The sequence below is a fragment of the Scyliorhinus torazame genome, chromosome 11, assembly GCF_047496885.1.
Source record: "Scyliorhinus torazame isolate Kashiwa2021f chromosome 11, sScyTor2.1, whole genome shotgun sequence".
Classification (NCBI taxonomy): Eukaryota; Metazoa; Chordata; class Chondrichthyes; order Carcharhiniformes; family Scyliorhinidae; genus Scyliorhinus; species Scyliorhinus torazame.
In genome coordinates, this window is record NC_092717.1 from 66326131 (window position 1) to 66350815 (window position 24685).

Sequence of the window (24685 nt, forward strand, 5' to 3'; positions counted from 1 at the left end):
TTACTGTCAATATTTCTTAAAGGGAAGTGAAAAGGTGAAAAATGAAACCATCTTTGAAGTTGATTGTTTATTTTTTTTTCTTGGGGAGTGGTGTCATGGGAGTGTCCCTTTAAGAAATGTTTGTATTATCACATGGCTTCACTGATGCCATTGTGTGGATGGATCTGGGCTGTGGCTCTGGTTTCATTTTGAGCTGGGAGCTGGCTGTGGCCCTGAGTTTTACTTTCGGTTCACACAGCTGAAAGTGAAGTTATTAAGGGTTATATATATATATATATATATATATATAGAGAGAGAGAATCTGTAGCTATGTGGGGGATTTATGTTTGCAGTTGATAAAAATGCTTACTGTATGTGTTTATAAAATGTTAACTGAATTCGTAGAATAAACCTTGTTTTGTTTAAAAATGCTTAAGGCCTCTGTTGAATAACACCTGTAAAGTAGGCACTTGTGCTCCTCGTAACCAAAATTAATAACCAGTTGTAGGTCAGATGAACTCCATGATATACTTTGAAGTTCTCTGAACCCTAGCCCATAACACCTGGCATTGTTCACATGTATCTCCCATCTCCGGGAAGAACCTGTTCATTCGGGTTCTAGTTAGGTGCGCTCTGTGCATCCCTTTAAACATCATGAGGCTGAGACTCCTTGCAGGAGGAGGTGGAGTTGGCCATGCTCAGTGCTTCGCTTCAGGGTCCCCAACTCACTTCTGTCCCCAGTTTGTCTCCGCATTTTTATCTGACTTCGTCCAGTGGCAGCCTCGCCCTGTCCATTATTCTGCCGATTATTTTTCTGTCTACTTTGTACATACTGTGTTCCCTTGGCTGCAGAAAAATACTTTTCATTGTACTTCGGTGCATGTGACAATAAATATCAATCGATCAATCCAGTAGCTGTCCGTAGATTTTCCCGCAGTTCCCCCTTCCTTCGTATCCATGTTTATCAGGTCCTCTAGTAATGTGGTTCTCGGGGCTCTGGGGTATCCTACTGTCTCCTTGCAGTGAAAGTACTTTACCTGAAAGTGCCTAAGTTCCTGTCCTGCCAGGTCCTCCATCAGCTCGAAGGCCTTATCTGCGTCCAGCGAGATGATCACCTCTGCTGTTCTCTCCCGGGGGCGGTCATTATTACATTCACCAGCCGCCTGATGTTCACAGTAAGCTGCCTACCCTTGACAAAGCCCGCCTGGTCCTCTGCAACCACTTCTGGTACGCAGTTCTCCAGCCTCTTGGCCAGAACCTTCGTGAGTATCTTTGCATCTACATTGAGCAGTAAAATGGGCATTCCGTCAGATCTTTGTCTTTTTTGGGTATCAATGATATCGTGGCCTGTGTTAGCAGGGGAGGCAGGGTGCCCCTCGCCAGCGAGTCGGCGAACATGTCCCTTAGGTGTGGGGCAGGGCCAGTGCAAATTCTTCACAGAAGTCCCACGGCAACCCGTCGGGTCCCGGCCCCTTCCCTGCCTGCATGGAGCTGATGCTCTCCATGATTTCTCCCAGATCTATTAGTGCTTCCAGCTCCCCCCGTCTGTCTTCCCCCACAACTGACAGATCCAGTCTGCTGAGGAACTGTTTCATCTCCGTGCCCCTGTCGGGTGGCTCAGAGGTTTACAGCCCTTGGTAGGAGGTCTCAAATGCTCGATTGACCTCATTTGGTTCGATTGCTGTCTGCCTCTGCTGTCTTTTATCTGTGCTATTTCCCCCGTGGCTGCCTGCTTCCTCAGCTGGTGAGCCAGTAAGCGGCCAGCCTTTTCTTTATGCTGGTAGAAGGTCCCACATGTCTGGTGGAGTTGATGTACTGCTTTCCTAGTGGATAGCAGGTTAAAGTCTATTTTTAGTTTTTTCATCTCCGCCAGAAGCTCTACGGTCGGGGCCTCGGAGTACTTTCTGTCAACCTCCAGGATGGAGACAATCAACTGTTGCCTGGCCACCCTCTCCTCCTGTCTTTGCGAGCCTTGTAGGCTATAATTTCACGCCTGATCACAGCCTTCAGTGCCTCCCAGAAACTGGAAAGCAAAACTTTCCCGTTCCGGTTTTTAGTAACGTAGTCGCTAATGGCCTGTGATGTTTCTTGGCAGAAGGTCTAGTCGGCCAAGAGATCAGTGTCCAATGTTGCTAACATTTGGTTGGTTCAATTGGTTGTTTTATAACCTTTGCTCTCGAGTCACCAGGTATCTTTATGATACCGCCACGAGGTTCAAGTTCAAGTAATGATCAATAACTCAATACACCGATTAGTAAGATTCAAATCAAAGCACATTTATTATACACAGTAAATCGCTACTCATTCTACTTCTAAGCTACTTCTACAACTAACAGGCCTATACTTAGCTTCGGACTGGCCCACCAGGTCAGGGGAACAAATGGCCTTTCGTTCGGGTTCTGAGTCTGCGGGATTCGAAGTTGGTACGGATTGGTAGTTAGTAGCGCCTATCTCGTAGCGAGCGTTGACTTAAGACTTACTGGATCTCGGCGGCAGTTGAACCGGTCATGGTCAAGGTTGGTTCGCGTTGCTGTGTGACCCGGTCAAGAAGAACGATTTGAACTTGGGGGCTTAATTTTATAGTCCCCAGGGGCTTCCCGCCTTTCGGGGCGGACCCTGGGCCTAGTTCTAGGTTATTGGACTTCGTTCCAATCACTTGGTTCGATTTCTCCAATGCTGGAGCGGTTCCCTGATCGATGGGCGGTCTTGAGGTGTCCATTAACCTCTTTTGTGTTGGCTCCTGCTGGCGCCGGGGAGTCTGGCTTGGCTTTGTTTATCCCAAATGTTTCGATTGTTCCCGGGGATCGCGCATTAGTATGTAGATGGCTGCTACATTATTATGCAGATGGCTGCTGGTATCGATGCTGTCTGGGCTTTTTGCAGAGTTTAATACACAGTAACTTTCACCTGCTGGTTTCTGCCTGTGTTGGCTGAATTTCCCTTCAGCCTTTGCTGTTCTTCCATTTTAAATCAGGACTTGGCCAACTCAGGTGGCTACACCAACCTCCATGTGGGGTGCTGGGCACGGCCCATCTCCAACCTCACATCCATGTAATGTGGAGCATGGTCAGAGATGACTAGAGCGGAATATTCCGCCCTTGTTATTCCTGGAAGACCCTATTATCCCATTGCAAAGAGGTTGATCCGCGTATATACTTTGTGGACCGGTGGGAAGAACGTGAATTTCCTCTCGCCGGGGTTCAGGAACCTCCATGGACCCACAGCCTCCCAGTTCCCTAGCCATGCCTGCCTTTTACCTATTCTGGGGTTTGATCGGTCAGTCAGTGGGTCCTGTACGCAGTTAAAGTCACCTCCCATTACCAGTCGGTGTGAGTCAATGTCGGGGATTTCCGCCATGGTGTTTTATATAATTTCTGTGTCGTCCCAGATGCCCCATCTAGGACACAGTTGGCCATGACGTACCGTCCCCCTTGGTCCGTAACCATCCTAGTCTCCGTAAATTTCGTCCTCTTGTTAATCAGTATGGCTATTCCCCTAGCCCTCGTCCTGCAGCTCGAGCGGTACATCTGTCCCACACAACTCTTTCTTACCAGCAGTCGGTCCTTCTCCCTCAGGTGTGTCTCCTGCAGGAAGATTATGTCGGCCTTGAGACTTCTGAAGTGGGTCAAGATGCTGGATCTTTTCACAGGCCATTAAGTCCCCTTACATTCCAGGTGACTATCCTGATGGGGGGGTTTCCATCCCCCATTGCTGCAGGATCAACCATACTTAACTGGTGGATGCGCCCCTGCATTCCGGAGTTTCCCTTTGTTAGGGGTCCGTCCAAAATAGCCACGGTCACCGTGAGATCAGGCCCCTGCACTCTGGGGTTTCCCATTGTCCAGGGGGCACCCAACATGGTCACCAACTGTGTGCACAGCGTGTGGTTGTGCCCCTGCTCTCCGGGTTTCCCTTTGTTTAGGGACACTCCAGAGTGGCTGCTTGGGGCGCCATCTTGTTTCCTCGGCCTGCTCCCTGCCTGCCAAAGCCAATTAGATTGCCAACTCTTTTTCACCGTTCTATTCCCTATGTATTCTTTGCTCCCTCCCTGCTACCCTGTCTCCCCTCCCCGTGTCTCCTCCTCTGCATTCCCCCTCCATGCCACTGTGTCCTCTCCACCCCACCCAGGCGCTCTCTCTCTGCCGAGTGGTTCGCCGGCGCCCCCCTTACTGCCTGTCCTCCCGTGCTAGCCCGCCCTGGTAGTCAGGTGGCTCCCTTCCCAGGGCTGGTCTAGCCCTCTGTCTATGTTCTCTTAACTTTTTCCCCTATCTGCCCCCTCACCTGCTTTCACTGACCTCGCTCTCCCCTATGCCCGGTATTCCTGGTCAGAACGAGGCAGTACAGTCCCGCGCAAACACATAACCAAGACTGTAAGTCTCTGATTCTGACTCTTTTCAGCGATCCTCCTCTAACACGGGCAGCACGGTAGCATAGTGGTTAGCACCATTGCTTACAGCTCCAGATTCCCAGGTTCAATTCCCGGCTTGGGTCACTGTGCGGAGTCTGCACATTCTCCCCGTGTGTGCGTGGGTTTCCTCAGGGTGCTCCAGTTTCCTTCCACAGTCCAAAGATGTGCAGGTTAGGTGGATTGGCCATGCTAAATTACCCTTAGTGTCCAAAATTGCCCTTAGTGTTGGGTGGGGCTACTGGGTTATGGGGATAGGGTGGAGGTGTGGGCTTTGGTAGGGTGCTCTTTCCAAGAGCCGGTGCAGACTCGATGGGCCGAATGGCCTCCTTCTGCACTGTAATTTCTGTGTCTGTGACACGCCGTCACCGCTGCCATGCCTGTTCTTTGTCCAAGCCGTTGGTCCGTATAAAGTCCTTTGCTTCAAAGAACAAACAACAATACAGCACAGGAACAGGCCCTCCGGCCCTCCAAGCCTGTGCCGATCACGTGTCCTACCTAGACCACCTGCCTATATGCTTCTATACCCCATCGGTTCATGCGTCTGTCCAGATAAATCTTAAAGGTCGCTAACGTATCTGCCTCAACCACCTCACTTGGCAGTGCATTTCTATGTATCCCTTCAACATCCTCTGTCAGGGTGTTGAAGAATATTCTTTGCTCTGCACGTGACCCAGAGTCTGGCTGGGAATAGCATGCCGAATTGCACCCCACTCTTGTCGAGCGCTGACTCTGCCTTGTTGGAGAATCCCGACCTGGTGTTGTAATACTTCTTACTGATAGACCCAGACCTGGACTCTGTGTCTTTGTTTGTCTGGCCCACCGCAGGATCCTTTCCTGATCCTGTTATCGGTGCAGCTTTGCTATGATCGCTCTCGGCTGCTCCCGTGCCTTGGGTTTCGGTCTGAGCTACCTGAGTGCCCTGTGAATTTCTGGGGGGTTGGGGAAACTATCCCTCCTGACTAGGTTGCCCAGCATTTGGGCAAAATAGTCTGTCGGTTCTCTGCCCTCGATGCTTCCGGCAAGTCCACAATCCGTATATTCTGCCATCGGACCTGTTCTCCTGGTCCTCAACCATTCCTTTCAAGTTCTTCTGAGCGACGATCCTGTCGCTCTGGTCTGTCGAGGCTCTTGCGAGGTCTTAAATCCTTTTTTCTTGCATTTCCACCTGCTTTCCCAGATCATCGATTTCAGGGAGCCCATCGCCTCCCGTCACTACCACCTTCACCGCTTCCTGGATCTCAATTTTAATTGCCTCCTTCATGGCGGCCAGGGAGCACAACTCTCCAAGGACCACAGCCCAGGGTTGCATGAGATGGAAGACTCTGCATCAGAAATGTACACATAGAAACATACATAGAAAATAGAAGCAGGAGGAGGCCATTCGCCCCTTCGAGCCTGCTCCAACATTCACTATGATCATCAAGTTCAATGGGGGCAGCGGTGGCACAGTGGTTAGCACTACTCTCTCACAGCGTCAGTGACATCGGTTCAATTCCAGCCTTCTATGGCTTTCTGTGTAGAGGTTGCATTCTCCCAGTGTCTTTGGGGGTTTTCTCCGAGTCTTCCGGTTTCCTACCACAGTCCAGTTCAAAGATGTGCAGGTTAAGTGGAGTGACAATGCTAAAATTGCCTTTAGTGTCTAAAGATGTGTTGGTTAGATGGGGTTACGGGGATAGGGCGGGATTTAGGTAGGGTGCTCTTTCAGAGTATTAGTGCAAACTCGATTGGTCAAATGGCCTCCTTCTGCACTATAGGGATTCTATGCATTCTATGAATATCCTGATCCTGCTTTCTCCCCATATCCTTTAATCCCTTTAGCCCCAAGAGCTATATCAAATTCCTTCTTGAAATTACACAACGTTTTGGCCTCAATTTCTTTTTGCAGTAGTGAATTCCATAGATTCACCACTCTCTGGGTGAAGAAACATTTCTTCAACTCAGTTCTCAAAGGTTTACCCCTTAACCTATAACTATGACTCCTAGTTCTGGAGGACCCCACCATTGGGAACTATCTTTTTGAATCTAATCTGATTAGAATTTTATATATTTCTTTGAGATGCCCTCTCAATCTTCTGAACTCCAATAAATATAATCCTCACCAACTTAGTCTCTTCATAGGACAGTCCCGCCATCCCAGGAATCAGCCCGATAAACCTTTGCTGCACTCCCTCCATAGCTTCCTCGGATAAGGGCACAAAAACTACACACAATACTCCAGGTGTGGCTTCACCAATGACCGATACAATTGAAGTAAAACACCTCTATTCCCATACTCAAATCCTCTTGCAATGAAAGCCAACATACCATTTGCCTTCTTTACTGCCCGCTGTACCTGCCCGCTTATTTTCAGCGACTTATGTGCAAGGACTCACTGAGTATCCAGCTCTCTCAATTTACACCCATTCAATTAATAATCTGCCTTCCTATTTTCTACCTAAGCAGATAACCTCACATTTATCCACATTATATTCCATCTGCCATGCATACACCACTCACTCAGTCTGACCAAATCCTGCTGAAGCATTTCTGCATCCTCCTCACTGCTCATCCTCCCACCCAATGCTGTATCATCTGCAAACTTGGAGATAATTTGGACACAATTTAATGCCAGCTTGCGTGCTGCGAGCGTGAGTCATGCTTGCGTGAGTGCACGATGCGGCCATTATATCACGGGAGAAGCCAAAATCAGGAACTGCGCCGGGCGCCTATCGGTTCGCTATCTATCCGCCCTGTCCCCATTGGCGAGAAACGAATCCCACCGCGGCCTGGTGACAAACCTATAATCACTAATTAAAGCCAATCTCCACAAAATTAATGGGAGCGAACCCCGATCTAGCGGCTTCATGTGATCTAACTAACTCCCCAGCAAACGGTCATGCAGGCACCAATCAGGGCACCTTTTTAAAAGCATGAAGCTTGTGGAATGGTTGCTGTGGGGATCTGAGCAGGTGAGTAGCCATCATCGATCACGGACAGTAAGACTGGAGGCACTGGATTTGCTGCTCCAGAGCTAGGGATGGGTGCGTGGAGTAGCCACCGGAGGGCAGCTTCAGTTGGAGAGAGTGGGCCGCCATCGGTGGGGCTTTTGCCCCTGGGCTGGGAGGTTGGATGTCTCAGCGCTCTCGGGTCCACCATGCCACCCCCTGGATTGTGTGTACCCATAATGGGGACAACTCTAGATCCTGCATGTCTGTCTCGCTGACCACCCATAACTCCTACTAATCGTGGTGGCCTCTGGCCGTGCAGCTGAAAGCTATTGCTCATAGGGAATTGGCAATTGTAGTAATGTAGGAACTTCACAGCTTCCAAGTGGATGTGTGTTTTGAGAGTTCCTGCCTGAGGATTACAAACTTTGCAGGCTGCTGTTCCTACAGCTTGGAAAACAGACAAGGAGGAAGGGGCGATTTGCTGCTGCCTGTTTTTCAAGCTGAGTTTGAAGGACTTTGATCGCCTGGCCCGGGAAGCGGTCCTAAAAGGGGGGGTTTGAGATCCCCTTCAGGGGTGAAACCGACTGAGCGTGGCACATTCACAGCGGGCCATGGCTGAGAGCATCGGTGGCATTGCCCACGCGGTGGCTGACATGGCACAGATCTAGAGGGAGTTGACCCAGTCCCAGAGATAGATGGTGCAGTCACTGGCTGATGTGGCACAGACCCAGAAGTTGGTAGCACAGTCACAGGGTGATGTGGCGCAGTCCCAGACAAAGGTAGTCCACTCCCTGTGCTCCATGGCTGTGAGGATGGAGACCCTGGTTGAGACAAGAGCGGGTCTCCAGGACTGGCAGCGGCAGGTGGCGGGGGAGCCCCAGGGTTCATTCCGCTCCCACATACATGCCATGGAGTAGCCCGGGGGACACCAGGCACCCCGAGGGAGATGGTGATATTCGGGCCCGTGCCGGTGACTCCCGCAGATAGGGTGCCAGAACACCGCAGTGCCTCGGACCCCCCCCCCCCCCCCCCCGGCCAGGAGACCATAAAGACATAGGAGCAGAATTAGGCCACTCGGCTCATTGAGTCTGCTCCGCCATTCAATCATGGCTGATATTTCTCTCATCCCCATTCTCCTGCCTTCTCCCCATAACCCCTTATCCCCTGATCTCCCTCCTGTCCCTGGTGGATCACATGGGCAGCAAGCAGAACAGGGCAGCATCATGCCACCTGGGACAATCAGGCTTGGTCGCCCCAGAAGACACCCGCCAAAGGGGACTCAGGTCATAGGCCAGGAATCGCAGCAGGTTGCCTCCACTCCTGATGTACCATCTGGGAGTCCACCGAGAGCCCGTTGGGCCATAAAAGTGAACACCAGTGACTTTGGGATGACGGCTGTGGAGGAGAGTCAGTGCCATCTCCAGACTGGCGCTCTGGGTTTGTCTTGGCCATGGGTCAAGGGCTCTCATTGGTATCTGTTCCCTCCTCCTTGCTGCTTTGCTCCTGCAGATGTGGTTGGGGTTGGGGGGCACTGGAAGGGCCCGCCTCAATGCAGGTGTTCCTGCAAGACATGTTTGGACTGCAGGTTCGGGTGGTTTGTCCTGATGGAGGGGCCGGTGTGGATCGGTGTGTGTGTGTGGGTGGGGATGGTGGTGGATGGGCCGGTGTGCATCAGTGTGTGGGTGGGTGTGGTCCTGGTGAAGGGGCCGGTGTAGATCGGTGTGTAGGTGGGGATGGTGGTGGAAGCGCCGATGTGGATCGGTGTCTGGGTGGGGGTGAGAGTCCGGGCGCAGTGCTGTATAAGAACATGGAACATACATACAGTGCAGAAGGAGGCCGTTCGGCCCATCGAGTCTGCACCGACCCACTGAAGCCCACACTTCCTCCCTATCCTCCTAAACCCTCCTAACCTTTTTGGACACTAAGGGCAATTTATCATGGCCAATCCACTTAACCTGCACATCTTTGGACTGTGGGAGGAAACCGGGGTACCCGGAGGAAACCCACGTTGACACAGGGAGAATGTGCAGACTCCGTATAGACAGTGACCCAGCGGGGAATTGAACCTGGGACCCTGGAGCTGTGAAGCAACTGTGCTAACCACTATGCTACCGTGCTGCCCTGAATACTCACCTTGGCCACCCAGAGTTTCTTGTGGCACTGCTGGCCAGTCCTGGCAGTGATGTCCACGGCGCTCACGGCCTCTTCCACTGCGCCCAGGCACTGTGCATGGCAGCAGGTGGCAACCTCCTCCTCACCTCGTGGTACAGCGTGGCCTCTCCTCCACTGTGTCCAGTAGGGTCTCTAGTTCCGCGTCTGTGAAATGGGATGCCGCTCTCCTTGCTGCCATCTTGTTGGCTGTAATGGTGTATGTGGGAAGTGGAGTGCTTAATTGAGGCTGCAGCTTGTCAGCCTCTCGAATGCCAATTCCGACTCCGGCGGATCAGACACCATTTGTCATTGGAATCTGTCATGTTCCACGTAGCACGGTGTTAGCCCACTAACGGTTGATGAATTGCTCTGGGAACGTTGTCAATTTTGCTTTCGTAGAACACAACCGATTCAGTCCCAGCACCTGTTAGTTTCTGAAACGGGGAATTCCACATTCTATGTGTATTTAAGGTTGGGATAGGTGGATTCTTGATCAGAAAGGGAATCAAGGGTTATGGGCAAAGAGCAGGAAATTGACAATGAGAAATGTCAGATCAGCGGTGTTCCTATGGAATGGCGGAGCAGGCTCGAGGGGCTGAGCGGTTTCTTCCATTCCTATTTTTTCTGATCTTGAGGAGAAAGGCATTGGAGAGAGTACAGAGGAAATTCACAAGTATGAGTCCCGGGATAAAAACTTGTCGCTAAGAGGATGCATTGGAGAGATTGGGACTGTTTACCTTGGAGAAAGGAAGGCTTGATAGAGATATTCAAGATCTTGAGGAGTATGAATGGGATAAATAGTGAAAAACTGTTCCCACTCAGGAGAGCATCAATATCCAGAGGGTATAGATTCAATATAATGGGCAAAAGGAGGAACGATGCAAGGAATTTTTTTTTCTGGAATAAACTTTCTGAGAACGTGGTGGAAACACGTTTAATCAAGTTAGTTTGAATGAATTTAATTGCTATCTGAATAGAAAGAATGTGCAAAGTTACGGGGAGAAGGCAGGGGTGTAGGATGAGGAGGAAAGCTCATTCAGAGAGCGAGTAGTAACTCAATGGACCCAATGGCCTCCTTTTGAAATGTATATATTCTGTGGCCTGAATTTCATGCTCATTGGGTGTGCGTGTATAGCAAGCCTGGAATGCGATTGTGGTTTCTGCTTCTGCCTGTGAACATCAGAACGACGTGATTTCATGCTGGCTGGCCAATTAAGGGCCTGGACATTGGTACAACAATGCCGGCAGGGGTGAGAGCATGACAGGCAAGGTTGAATGGTAACCCAGAGGAGGTCATAAAACTTGCATAAGCAGCACCCTGACGGCTGCCAGGATTTGGGGAGAAGTCTAATAGGGCAGCCGAAGAGAGACTGATATATATGACATAAATGCTGGCTTCATCACCCAGTGGCGGGCTGCCAATGCTCGTGGGTACTCTTGCCCATGATTCTCAGACGATGGCAGTGTGTGCTTGTCGTGAAATACGTATACCTCAAGATGGCAAGAGGAATCCATTCCACCAGATGAAGAAGGCCTGGAAGTAGGTGACTGGCCAGATGAGCAGGCATAGGGTTGTGTACCGGACATGATTTCAGTTCAATGATCTTCTGTGCCCAAGTATAGATGTCTTGGACTGTGAATGTTATTTGCAGCACTGAAAAGTGTGAGATAAGTATTGCCAAATGACAAATATCCATGTGCTTGCCAAGGAGGAGATGGCACAGTGGTTAGTACTGCTGCCTCACAGCAACAGGGACCCGGGTTCAATATCGGCCTCTGGTGACTGTCTGTGTGAAGTTTGAGCGTTCTTCCCGTAACTGCGTGATTTTCCTCCGGGTGCTCCGGTTTCCTTCCACAGTCCAAAGATATGCGGGTTAAGTGGATTGGTCATGCTAAATTGCCCCTTAATCCAGTGATGTGCAGGTTAGGCTATGGGATTACAAGGATAGGGTGAGATGGACATTCGTAAATGGGCAGAGTGCTGATTCGAAGGTTCGGTGCGGACTCAATGCTTCGAATGGCCTCCTTCTGCGCTGTAGGGTTGTATCTTTCTATGATTCTATGTTATCGCTCACCAAAAGAAGGATAAGGTGTTTGACGGGCACATCAAGCTCACTGTCCTGGGGGGTGGCTTGTGAGGTTGGAATGATACTGCAGATGGAAGATGAACCTGCCATTAAACCCATTGTGGGGTGACTGGAAAATTCTGCCCTTAGTGTCATGGGTGGCATGGTAGCACAGTGGTTAGCACTGTTGCTTCACAGCGCCAGGGTCCCAGGTTCGATTCCCGGTTTAGGTCACTGTCTGTGCGGAGTCTGCACGTTCTCCCCGTGCCTGCGTCGGTTGCCTCCGGATGCTCCAGTTTCCTCCCACAAGTCCCAAATGTCGTGCTGTTAGGTGAATTGAACATTCTAAATTCTCCCTCAGTGCACCCAAAGAGGCACCGGAGTGTGTTGACCTCGAGATTTTCACAGTAACTTTATTATTATTATCTGTAAACTGAGGTTCACACCTTTCTATTCTTTCATTCAAGTGGCATTCAAGAGTGACATGGATTTATTTATGCTCTCATTTTCTCACGTTCTAACATTCAAAAGGCTTTGGGCCAAGTTCTGGCAAATGGGATTAGGTAGGCAGGTCAGGTGTTTTTTCATGCATCGGTGCAGACTCGGTGGGCTATAAGGCCTCTTCAGTGCTGCATTATTCTGTGATTCTCCCACAGAATATTCTTCACATCTACTCTGTACTGTATTTACAGTCAGTTGGAAATATTGCATTTACAGTTAAAGCATATAGTAGTATGGAAAAAAGAGGCAATAATAGCATTTTAGGAGAGGTATAAAAATATTTGACCAGTATCTAATTGTACAAATCCATAACTTACATCCACTTGTCAATAAACAAAATAGGTGTGCATCATGGCCATCCCAAAATTACTTTGGATAGACTTTCTTAATTTTACTTTCAACCACGTTAAATCACAGTAAGAAACACTAATTTAACTATTGAGCTTTCAGAAATTTACCTCATGTTGTTGTGTTTTTGTAGCAGGGCTGCTGGGTCCAAAGAAATACTTTCTATTCAGATATTTGCTCTTTATCTCTTTGGACTTGATATCTCTTTGGTCATTTTCATTGTGGGGTATTCTTCTGAAATGTTCAATGTCTAACCAGCACTTGAGATCCATGCTACAAGAAAAGACAAACATCCATGCCCATGAAATATTTTTGAAGTTCTGCATCAATGGTAGTATTTAATTAGTTGTCAGCCAGTGGTGCTCTTTAAGGAGGGTGCATTCCCTGAGGATATCAGGGAGTTCAATATATGCTACACTTCACAACCTACAAATGGACAGCAGCTTCACCTCTCGATGGCATACCTGCTTGACTGCAAACATCACCAACCTCAACCTTATAACAGTTTGAGTTGTGATTTTGGCCATCCAATTCGGACCTTTATTCATATCCATAGAAGAAAATACTACAGCAGAAAATGCTAGAAAAACTCAGCATGTCTGGCAACATCTGCGGAGAGAGAAATGGCGTTAATGTTCTGAGTCCGACTGACTCCTCAGAGCTGAACAGAGGTAGAGACGTGATGGATTTTGTACTGTTGAAGAGGAGGTGGGGAAAAATAGAAGGTCAGGGATAGGTGGAAGCTTATCATAGAATTTACAGTGCAGAAGGCGGCCATTCGGCCCATCGAGTCTGCACCGGCTCTTGGGAAGAGCACCCTACCCAAGGTCAACACCTCCACCCTATCCCCATAACCCAGTAACCCCACCCAACACTAAGGGCAATTTTGGACACTAAGGGCAATTTATCATGGCCAATCCACCTAACCTGCACATCTTTGGACTGTGGGAGGAAACCGGAGCACCCGGAGGAAACCCACGCACACACGGGGAGGATGTGCAAACTCCGCACAAACAATGTCCCAAGCCAGAATCGAACCTGGGACCCTGGAGCTGTGAAGCAATTGTGGTCCCCACAATGCTACCGTGCTTAGCAGAGACTTGACAAAGGTGTCATGGACACAAGTCAAAAGGAGTTCTAAAGGTAGACTTCAAGATTAAAAAAGGTGCTAATAGCAGCATAGGATATTTGAATGCATTAGTAGCAGAACAAGGGTCAGCACTCATTGGAAGCAAAACGTAAGAACAATTTACAGATGGCCCTGGGGGAGGGCTATGGGGGAAAAAATACGAATTTAAAAAGATCAAAACCGAGGAGAGAGTTCATGGTCTGAAGTTATTGAACGCAATGTTGAGTAAGAAGGCAGTAAGTTACCTAATCAGAAGATGAGATGCTGTTTCTCCAGCTTAGTCTCCCTGGAAATGCAGACTGGGTGACTGCTTTGCAGCACACCTTTATTCAGTTCGCATACATGGCCCAGACCTTCCTGTTGCTTGCCATAACAACTCACCATCTTGCTCTCCATCCTTGGCGTTCTGCAATGTTCCAGTGAAGCCCAACACAATTAACACATTCTACTATTTTACCTTAATGCCACTATTAGCCCCTTCTTTAGTTTGAACACTACCATTAATCTGCACTGTGAGGACTACTTGGCTGGACGGGAGTGCTTTGGAGTTGGGTGAAAAACTAATTGGGTGTTCCGACTGGGGGCAAAAAACTGAAAAGCGACATCACAGGAAGGCTATGATTTGTTTGGCTAATAAGTTATCTGTGCAAATTTGAAAACCATTTTACATTTAGCATTTTACATTTATAGTAGAAATCTAGTTCTAGGTTAACTTCAACTTACTTTAATTTAATAACTATTTATTTTTAAACTTATTTATTTATTAATTAGTTCTAGAAATGGCAGTTAGAGGGGTAAAATGTTTCACCTGTGAGATGTGGGAGGTCCGTGAAGCTTCAAGCATTCCGGTCAACTACATCTGCAGGAAGTGCACCCAATTGCAGATCCTTGCAGTGTGGAATCCATGATATACTGTTTCTCAGCAAGGGACATGAGTTAGTATGAAATCTATAATATCCTGTTCTTCGCGAAGGACATAAGTTAGAATGGAATCCATAATAAACTGGTTCTTAGTGAATGACACATGTCTATGGAGACAGAATGATGGAAGTAGCCATAACAAGGATGCACTTTTCTGTAAACTACCATAACCTCCAAGTCAGGAGAGGAGATAAGTATGCAAAAGAAGGATTAAAAGTGCTAGTTTTCTCATTGGTCCATTTGCCCTATTTTCTATTGGCTAGAATTACTGTCTTTTCATTGGTCTAAAATTAAAGTTTAACTGTGACATTATTGTGTGTGACATGCAAATGAAGGATTAGACTTCAGCTGTAATTCTATTGGTTAATCAAGCTATAAATATTTCTGCTTCGCTGGACTCAGATAGAGTGATACGGTGAACTGTGTGTTGCTCTCGATGTGCACATGTCAATAAAGATTGATAAAAGATTGCTCCTGTGTCTGCCTTGAAATATTTCAACAATAATTGGAGGTTCCACCGAGATGACTAACCCCTTGGGATGCCGGACACGGGTGCATAGCATACTGCCACACTAGTCAACAATTCGGAGACCGCGGCTGCCAGATTTCGGCATTACGAGGCTTTGACAAAAGAAACACATACGCTCACCTGTGTGACACTATGAGGGTAAGTCATCGTTGGTCTAAAGGGAGGTTTGAGTCCCCCTTGGGGTTTAAGTCTTCTGTCGGAACTGGGGTTCAAGTCCCCAGCTCAGTGGGGTTCAAGTCCCCCAGCTCAGTAGGGTTCGAGTCCCTGGCTACTTGATCAAAGTTAAGCCGGCCAGCAAGGTAAGATCTGAACTTTTACCATGGGAAACGTGTTGACCAGGATTCCTCCATAAGGGGACCAGAACAAAAGCTTATCAATAAGATGATCAAATCTGATTTGAACGTTACTGATTGTTGAATTTTCCTGCGAGGGCGACGCCACGTATTCGCTCAATGTTTAGAGCTTCAATCACCATTTCGATCCAATTTGAACTTTTCAACGTTTGAGTTTTAAAAAAACCTAGTAAGATTTCTCTCAGGCATGGAAACATTGGAAATTGAAATCAGTTTAAAGGAAAGAAATTCAAGCAGAATAAAAGTAGTCTTTCTTTTACAATATAAGTTTTTAGATGATGTGCAGGGATGCAATGGCGTTCCAAGTTACTCCGCACACTCTTTAGGTTCTGCAGGAAAATTAACCATTTCAGCAAACAGTTGATTTGTTCTAAACATTGCCCTCCCCAAAATAAAAAAAATACTTCTCTATGATTATGTATAGGTCTATGATTCATTTATGTCAGTTTAATTATGAGTTTCTGGGAGCTCAACAAGACCAGTTAATGCGGAAGGTTTAATCATAGTCTGGAGGCAATTTGTACAAACGTAAGAATGGTTTTAAATCCACGAAGAATAGCTAATGCCTATAAAATCAATCAAGCTGAAGATGTATTTATACTTTTACAGGAATTGGGAGTTACAAATTTTAAGTTTGAATTGTCAGATATGTTCAGATTAATTAAACCATTTTGCCCCAAGCAGAATGGATCTTTTGTGGTTTACTTTCCAGGTAACTGCAAACGGAACAAGAATTGCAGTAGCTTCAGGAATTTGAGAATTTATTTGATAGAGTCAAAGCATCATAGAATCACAATACAGAAAGAGGCCATTTACCTTTCAGTGTGCACTGACCCTCTGGGGGAGCACCCTGCCCAGGCCCACTCCCCCGCTCTATCCCCATATATACACATCTAACCTACACATCCTTGGATAAGAGCCAACTCACCTACCCTGCATATCTTGGAAGTCTATTTGTACACCCCTTAGTGCAGATTCTGAACATAGGAAGTTTGAAAATGATCTCAGAAGCTAGAAGGGCTCAAGTGGAGTGTCTATTACTTGAATGGGTGGGTTATGGGTTACAATAGTTAAGGTTGAAGGAAGCTAGACAGCTAAAATCCAGAATCCTGGTTGCGCAAACACCAAAAGGCCCGGGCCAAAAGAAAAAAAAAATCAGCACCTCCTGTTGATGAGGATGTATGTGATTATGTCGAACCCTTACGTTCTGTGTTTACTAATTGTTCCAGAATTGCTATAGACGCTGGTATGCCGGCACATGTTAATGCCCTTGTACAGGGGTTGCAGCCTGATCTTAAGAGAATGTTTACACTGACTTGTGTTGGGTAAGCAAAATCTGCCTCAAATTATTAGCGCTCGGCAACACTGAGCTACAACTCCAGTATCAGAAACCTAAACTAGCAAACAAAGGTGCCGACAAGATCCTGTATGTCTGTTCACCCGGACAGGGGTGGACTCGGAATAGTAGATGTACGAGAGGTAGGCAAGCAACCCGGGGAGGGAATAGTGGCGCCTGTTATACGTGTGGTCTCCAGGGGCACTGGTCCCGGAATTGCCCTCAGAGACAACAGACGCCAACCCCCGCTGACATGTCGCTCCCGCCGCCACCACCTCCAACCTCCTAGGCTGTTCCTTATACTATGAACAACCCCTTTGGTCCACCAGGACCCTCCCAATAAGGATGCCACACCCGTCAAATGCCTGCCATTACTGCTGAAGAACCTATTATAGTAGTTATAGTTATAGTAGTTAATGGAACTTCCTCATTGATACTGGCACCACTTCACTATTCGTGAATGCTTCTATTTAGCATTCGCGTTTCACACCAAACTGTTGATGTTGTCAGAGTAATGGGCCAACCACCGTCTCTACCGCTATCAGAAAAGGTTCCGTTCTCCTTCACAGGACAATCTGGTGAACACCCATTCCTCCTCGGCTGATATTCCTGTTAATCTCCTAGGTCATGATCTCCCTGCAAACTAGGTTGCACACTCATTTGTTCTCCTGAAGGTGTCCACCTCAAAGTCCCCAAGTCAACTTGTCCAACAGTCTGTGCTTTACTTCAGGCCGCTGAACACTCCTTTCAACCCCATGTGTGGTGTTGAAACTTTGATAAAGTCAACGTTTTATCCTGCCTGCGAAATATATTCCTTTATCTACTGGCTGATGAGCGGGTTCAAGAGACCCTAGCGACTGCTGTCACTCCCTAGAAGACTGGCATGACCATCTCCACTGCACAGCCCATTACTCGGCGGATGGCCCCGAACTTCAGTATGACCGAGAGGTATCTGCCCACTTGGGTGAGTGTTACGTTCTTACCATCACCTCCCTTGTGTTGGCCCTGAGGGCTTCACCTCCTCTGTCACCCTACCGCCCTCTGCTGCATCCCTTTTTCAAACTCCACCAAATGTAGCCCCACATGTCACCCTTTCTCGTGGTTCCCAGGTGGTTTCTCGTCTCCAACAGGAGAACCCGAAATTAAGTTTGAATGGGGGGGAAGGGGTATTAGCTATTCATAAGCAGGCCATACAGCTCCATTTTACTTTCCCTCTATTATCAGGCTGCCACCCGTACTCCGTCTGTTACTCTTACTGTTGATTTGTCTCACGTTATTCATTTACAGTCTACTGCACCGCATTCTGAACAGGTTGCATGGGTACAAGCCAAAAGCACTCAGCCCTCTGATGGCCTATGGTGTTCCCTGGAAGGGTGAGCTGGCACCCCTCTATCACTCCTGCCCTGGCTTGCCAGTATAGAACATAGAACATAGAACAATACAGCGCAGTACAGGCCCTTCGGCCCACGATGTTGCACCGAAACAAAAGCCATCTAACCTACACTATGCCATTATCATCCATATGTTGATCCAATAAACTTTTAAATGCCCTCAATGTTGGCGAGTTCACTACTGTAGCAGGTAGGGCATTCCACGGCCTCACTACTCTTTGCGTAAAGAACCTACCTCTGACCTCTGTCCTATATCTATTACCCCTCAGTTTAAAGTTATGTCCCCTCGTGCCAGCCATATCCATCCGCGGGAGAAGGCTCTCACTGTCCACCCTATCCAACCCCCTGATCATTTTGTATGCCTCTATTAAGTCTCCTCTTAACCTTCTTCTCTCCAACGAAAACAACCTCAAGTCCATCAGCCTTTCCTCATAAGATTTTCCCTCCATACCAGGCAACATCCTGGTAAATCTCCTCTGCACCCGCTCCAAAGCCTCCACGTCCTTCCTATAATGCGGTGACCAGAACTGTACGCAATACTCCAAATGCGGCCGTACCAGAGTTCTGTACAGCTGCAACATGACCTCCCGACTCCGGAACTCAATCCCTCTACCAATAAAGGCCAACACTCCATAGGCCTTCTTCACAACCCTATCAACCTGGGTGGCAACTTTCAGGGATCTATGTACATGGACACCTAGATCCCTCTGCTCATCCACACTTTCAAGAACTTTACCATTAGCCAAATATTCCGCATTCCTGTTATTCCTTCCAAAGTGAATCACCTCACACTTCTCTACATTAAACTCCATTTGCCACCTCTCAGCCCAGCTCTGCAGCTTATCTATATCCCTCTGTAACCTGCTACATCCTTCCACACTATCGACAACACCACCGACTTTAGTATCGTCTGCAAATTTACTCACCCACCCTTCTGCGCCTTCCTCTAGGTCATTGATAAAAATGACAAACAGCAACGGCCCCAGAACAGATCCTTGTGGTACTCCACTTGTGACTGTACTCCATTCTGAACATTTCCCATCAACCTTCTTTCAGCTAGCCAATTTCTGATCCACATCTCTAAATCACCCTCAATCCCCAGCCTCCGTATTTTTTGCAATAGCCTACCGTGGGGAACCTTATCAAACGCTTTGCTGAAATCCATATACACCACATCAACTGCTCTACCCTCATATGTTCCATGAATTTACTCATGCGGGCAAAGTGGGGTTGATAAGGATGGCACAGCAGGTATGGTTTGCACCAGGATTTTCTACCATGGCAGGGAAGGTTGCTGCCCAGTGCCTGCTCTGCCAACGCCATAATCCTGGAAAGACACCTCCAGTGACTGCAGCGGTGGGTCCACAGCCGTGGGGCCCCTTTGTGCATTTATACAAATGCCTAAATGTATGGGATATGACTACGTGCTTGTTGTAGTAAGCTTATTTTTGCAATGGGTAGAAGCATATCCAACTAGAAAGAATGATGCTGTTACTGTAGCCAAGTTCCTGTTATATGAAAATGTGCCGAGGTTTGGGATCCCTGAAATCATATCCAGTGACAATGGTCCCCATTTTACAGGAAATAAGATGGTAAGGGAATTGCTGAAAGCATTACAATGTAAACACCACATCTCCTGTTCTTACCATCCCCAGTCTACGGGGGCAGTGGAGAGGCAGAATGGGATAATAGATGGTGGTCTTCTTGAAGCACGTGGGGTCAGTCAGTAAGTCTTACACTAAAGAACAAGTTATCTAAGTTGTGTGAAGAAACAGGTCTGAAGTGGCCTGAGGCCTTGCTTTTGGCCCTCATGACCATGCACTCCCATCCCAACCGTACCATTTCCCTGTCACCATATGAGATCGTGATGGGATGTCCCATGCGCCTCCCTGTTTCCTCATCCCTCATGGTTAAGCAGATGGACATCTAATCCATGGATGAGGGAATGCTGGGTTATTGCATAGCATTGACTACTTCTCTTAAAAGTTTGCATTCTCAGGTCGCAGTGGTGCAGAAGGAAACTACCACTGAAGGGTGCCACCAGTACCAGCCGGAATATTTGGTCCGCGTGAAGGAGGAAACGCTGCCTGGAATCTCGTTGGAAAGGCCCTTACCAGGTGCTGCTGAACATCCATATGGCCGTGAAAGTTGAGGGGTGACCTTTGTGGATCCATGCCTCACATGTCAAGCGGGCACCGACCACAGACGAAAGTACCCAAACCATCGGAATGCGGACTCTCATACTGAATTTCTTCTGCACGGCCCTGTGGTCCAAAATATGCAGGCCATTGCCTCACAGGGCAACCGGACCAATTGTTGGATTTGTACTCATTTTCTCACTAACCCTTCCTCCTCAGAAATGTGATGTTTGGCTCGCCCCTTAGATTCTGCATGTCTTGTGTCTATCTTGCTGATAATGATAACCAGGAAGCTCAATTCCGTTTCTATAACCAGTCAGACTCAATGGCATCCTTTTGGGAATGCAAAGGGAATGATTCGACATACCTACCCCAGGCCCCTTCCTCTGAGGCCAATCTCACATATGCACTAATCAGAATGGGTGTGACTATCAGCAGGCATATAATCTGACCCTGGGCAACTCCACAAGAATTTGGGCCTCTGATGGTTACGTCGAAGGAGGGTTTGGGCCCTTTAATTATAGAAACACTACTGGATGCCCAGACGTACTGGCACTGCGAGCATTCCGACTTAGTCGGACCTTTCAAATTCGCTGGTATGCCCAGACCTTTGTTTCTACCTTTGTTTGGAATTGGCTTAGATTCTTTCAGAACCATACCTTTTGGTACCCGACCCTGGTTCGCAATGGTTCCTACTGGCTTTGTGGGAATAGGCACCAGAAGATTGGGCAGGTACCTGCACCATTGGCAATATTATCCCTGAGGCCTTCAGGTCAAACACCTTGCCATTCACTCCCTCAATAACCACCTGGAACGTCCGGGGAGTCATAAAAGGCCGATCTAGAATCCACTGGTTACCCGTAATACCGGGTTTCACCAGTTTGTACGGAATTAGAAATTAACATCTCAGTTACTATGGAAATAATTGAGAAGAGAACCATGCATGCCATCCAGGGGTTGCAATCAGGAATTTGGTCCCTCTCTAAGGTGGTACTTCGAATGACCCATGATTACCTATTGGCAGCGCAAGGGGGAGTCTGCGCAGCCATTAATGAATCTTGCTGGAATGAGGATCAAAGAATCGAGACGGATGTAAGCGACATACAGGAGCAAGTTCGCCTTCTCCATTCTGTGGCTCAAGAAAAACCTTCTGATTGGCAGGGATGGCTCCCTGATATTGGAGGGTGGTTTGGAGGATTCCTTAATACCCTCCTCAAGTATCTCGGGATAGGCCTTGCCCTTCTTATCGTTCTACACATAGTCCTCCAGCGCCTCCTTTGTTGCATTCTCTCCGACTGCCGATTAAGGACGCTTAAAGCTCCAGGTAACAACCCAGCAGCCCAGCTCCTTCTCCTCCTCAATTATTACAACCTTACGGACAAGGAAGCCCGACTGTTAGGGGAGATACAGCTTGAGTAAGATCCTAAGTTGTCCTTGAAGGACAAAAGGGCGAAAGTGTGGAATGCATGATATACTGTTTCTTAGCAAGGGATATGAGTTAGCATTAAATCCATAATATCCTGCTCTTAGTGAAGGACATAAGTTGGAATGAAATCCATAATAAACTGGTTCTTAGTGAATGACGCAAGTCTGTGGAAACAGAATGATGGAAGTAGCCGTAACAAGGATGCGCTTTTCTGTAAACTACCATAACCTCCAAGTCAGGAGCGGAGATAAGTGTGCACGAGAAGGATTAAACATGCTAGTTATCCCATTGGTCCTTTTGCCCTGTTTTCTATACCCCGGTAAGTATAGACCAGTGAGCCTTACTTCTGTTGTGGGAAAAATCTTGGAAAGGTTTATCAGAGATAGGATGTATAATCATCTGGAAAGGAATAATTTGATCAGAGATAGTCAACACGGTTTTGTGAAGGGTAGGTCGTGCCTCACAAACCTTATAGAGTTCTTTGAGAAGGTGACCAAACAGGTGGATGAGGGTAAAGCAGTTGATGTGGTGTATATGGATTTCAGTAAAGCGTTTGATAAGGTTCCCCATGGTAGGCTACTGTAGAAAATACGGAGGCAGGGAATTCAGGGTGATTTAGCAGTTTGGATCAGAAATTGGTTAGCTGGAAGAAGACAAAGGGTGGTGGTTGATGGGAAATGTTCAGACTGGAGTCCAGTTACTAGTGGTGTACCACAAGGATCTGTTTTGGGGCCACTGCGGTTTGACATTTTTATAAATGACCTGGAGGAGGGCGTAGAAGGATGGGTGAGTAAATTTGCAGATGACACTAAAGTCGGTGGAGTTGTGGACAGTGCGGAAGGATGTTACAAGTTACAGAGGGACATAGATAAGCTGCAGCACTGGGCTGAGAGGTGGCAAATGGAGTTTAATGCAGAAAAGTGTGAGGTGATTCATTTTGGAAGGAATAACAGGACGACTGAGTACTGGGCTAATGGTAAGATTCTTGGCAGTGTGGATGAGCAGAGAGATCTCGGTGTCCATGTACATAGATCCCTGAAAGTTGCCACCCAGGTTGAGAGGGTTGTTAAGAAGGCGTACGGTGTGTTAGCTTTTATTGGTAGAGGGATTGAGTTTAGGAGCCATAAGGTCATGTTGCAGCTATACAACACTCTGGTGCGGCCGCATTTGGAGTATTGCGTGCAATTCTGGTCGCCGCATTATAGGAAAGATGTGGAAGCATTGGAAAGTGTGCAGAGGAGATTTACCAGAATGTTGCCTGGTACGGAGGGAAGATCTTATGAGGAAAGGCTGAGGGACTTGAGGCTGTTTTCGTTCGAGAGAAGAAGGTTAAGAGGTGACTTAATTGAGGCATACAAGATGATCAGAGGATTGGATAGGGTGGACAGTAAGAGCCTTTTTCCTCGGATGGTGATGTCTAGCACGAGGGGACATACCTTTAAATTGAGGGAGATACATATAAGACAGATGTCAGAGGTAGGTTCTTTACTCAGAGAGTAGCAAGGGCATGCCTGCAACAGTAGTGGACTCGCCAACACTAAGGACATTCAAATGGTCATTGGATAGACATATGGATAATAAGGGAATACTGTAGATGGGCTTTAGAGTGGTTTCACAGGTCGGCGTAACATCGAGGGCCGAAGGGCCTATACTGCGCTATAATCTATGTTCTATTGGCTGGAATTACTGTCCTTGCATTGGTCTAAAATGAGAGTTTAACTGTAATATTATTGGTGTGTGTGACAGGCAAATGAAGGATTAGACTTCAGCTGTAATTCTATTGGTTAATCAAGCTATGAATGTTTCTGCTTCGCTGGACTCAGATAGACTGATACGGTGAACCTCACTGTGTTGCTCTCCATGTGCACATGTCAATAAAGATTGGTCAAAGAGTGCTCTCGTGTCTGCCTTGAAATACTTTGACAGCAGACCGCATGGGTCAATTGGAGCAGCAGCTGGATGCACTTAGGAGCATACAGGTGGCAGAAAGCACCATAGACAGGAGTTTTGAAGTTGTGGTTACACCCAAGGTGCAGGATGATAGATAGGGGACCACCAGAAGGGACATGCAGTAAATTCAGGAATCCCTTGTGGCTGTCCCCCTCTCTAACAAGCATACCCTTTTGGATGCTGTTGGGGGGATGGCGTATCATGGGAAAACAGCAGCAGCAGCCAGAGGAGTGGCACTACAGCTGGCTCAGGGAGGGAAAAAATGCAGAAGAGCAATAGCTATAGGGGATGAAAGCAAATTACTGCGGATGCTGGAATCTGAAAAGTAAGGGAAAATGCTGGAAAATCTCAGCCGGTCTGGCAACATCTGTAGGGAGAGAAAAGAGCTAACGGTTCGAGTTGGATGACTCTTTGTTAAAGCTAACAGACAGAGAAAGTGGGAAAAATTCATACTGTGGAGTGAGAATGATAGATGAGTCAAAGCCACAGAAACCCAGGAAAACAGGGTGCTAATGGCCACAGAAACCAAGGGGAAAGAGTGTTAATGGCAGTCCCCAGAGAGAACAAAAGATGTGAAACGTCAAACAGCAGAGAAACTAACATCAGAGGGTGAACTGTAGATGTGGGGGGAGGGGAAGAGGGAAACAAAGAGGAGAGAGGGTAACGAAAGGTGGATAAGATTAGGAGGGGTTAAATATATATTAAGAAAGACAAGAAAGAAAGAAATGGTAAAAGACAGTTAAAATTAAATTGGATGAAAATAAATGGGTCGACGTGGGGTAGAGCTAATCATCTGAAGTTGTTGAATTCGATGTTGAGACCGGAAGGCCCAACCGGAAGATGAGATGTTGTTCCTCCAGTTTGCGTTGAGCTTCACTGGAACATTGCAGCAGGCCAAGGACAGATATAACGGAATGGGAGCAGGGTCATTTGTTAAAATGGCAAGTAATGGGAAGGTCCGGGTCCTGAATGCGCCCAGACCTAAGGTGCTCAGCAAAGCGATCCCCTAGTCTGCGTTTGATCTCTCCAATATAGAAGAGACCACAATAGCTGTAGGGGACTCTGTAGTCAGGGGCACAGATAGACACTTCTGTGGTCATGAAAGAGACTCCAGGATGATATTTTGTCTCCC

At 47.6% G+C, this 24685-nt stretch overlaps 1 protein-coding gene across 1 annotated transcript in view; it reads right to left on the reverse strand.

Annotated features, from left to right (window-relative positions):
• Window positions 1-24685, reverse strand: part of LOC140385928 (regulator of G-protein signaling 22-like) — a 927092-nt gene that overhangs the window by 100933 nt on the left and 801474 nt on the right. The window contains exon 19 of the mRNA XM_072468579.1: window positions 12491-12653. Within this exon, the coding sequence (XP_072324680.1) occupies window positions 12491-12653 (163 nt within the window). The remainder of the gene's footprint in view (window positions 1-12490; window positions 12654-24685) is intronic.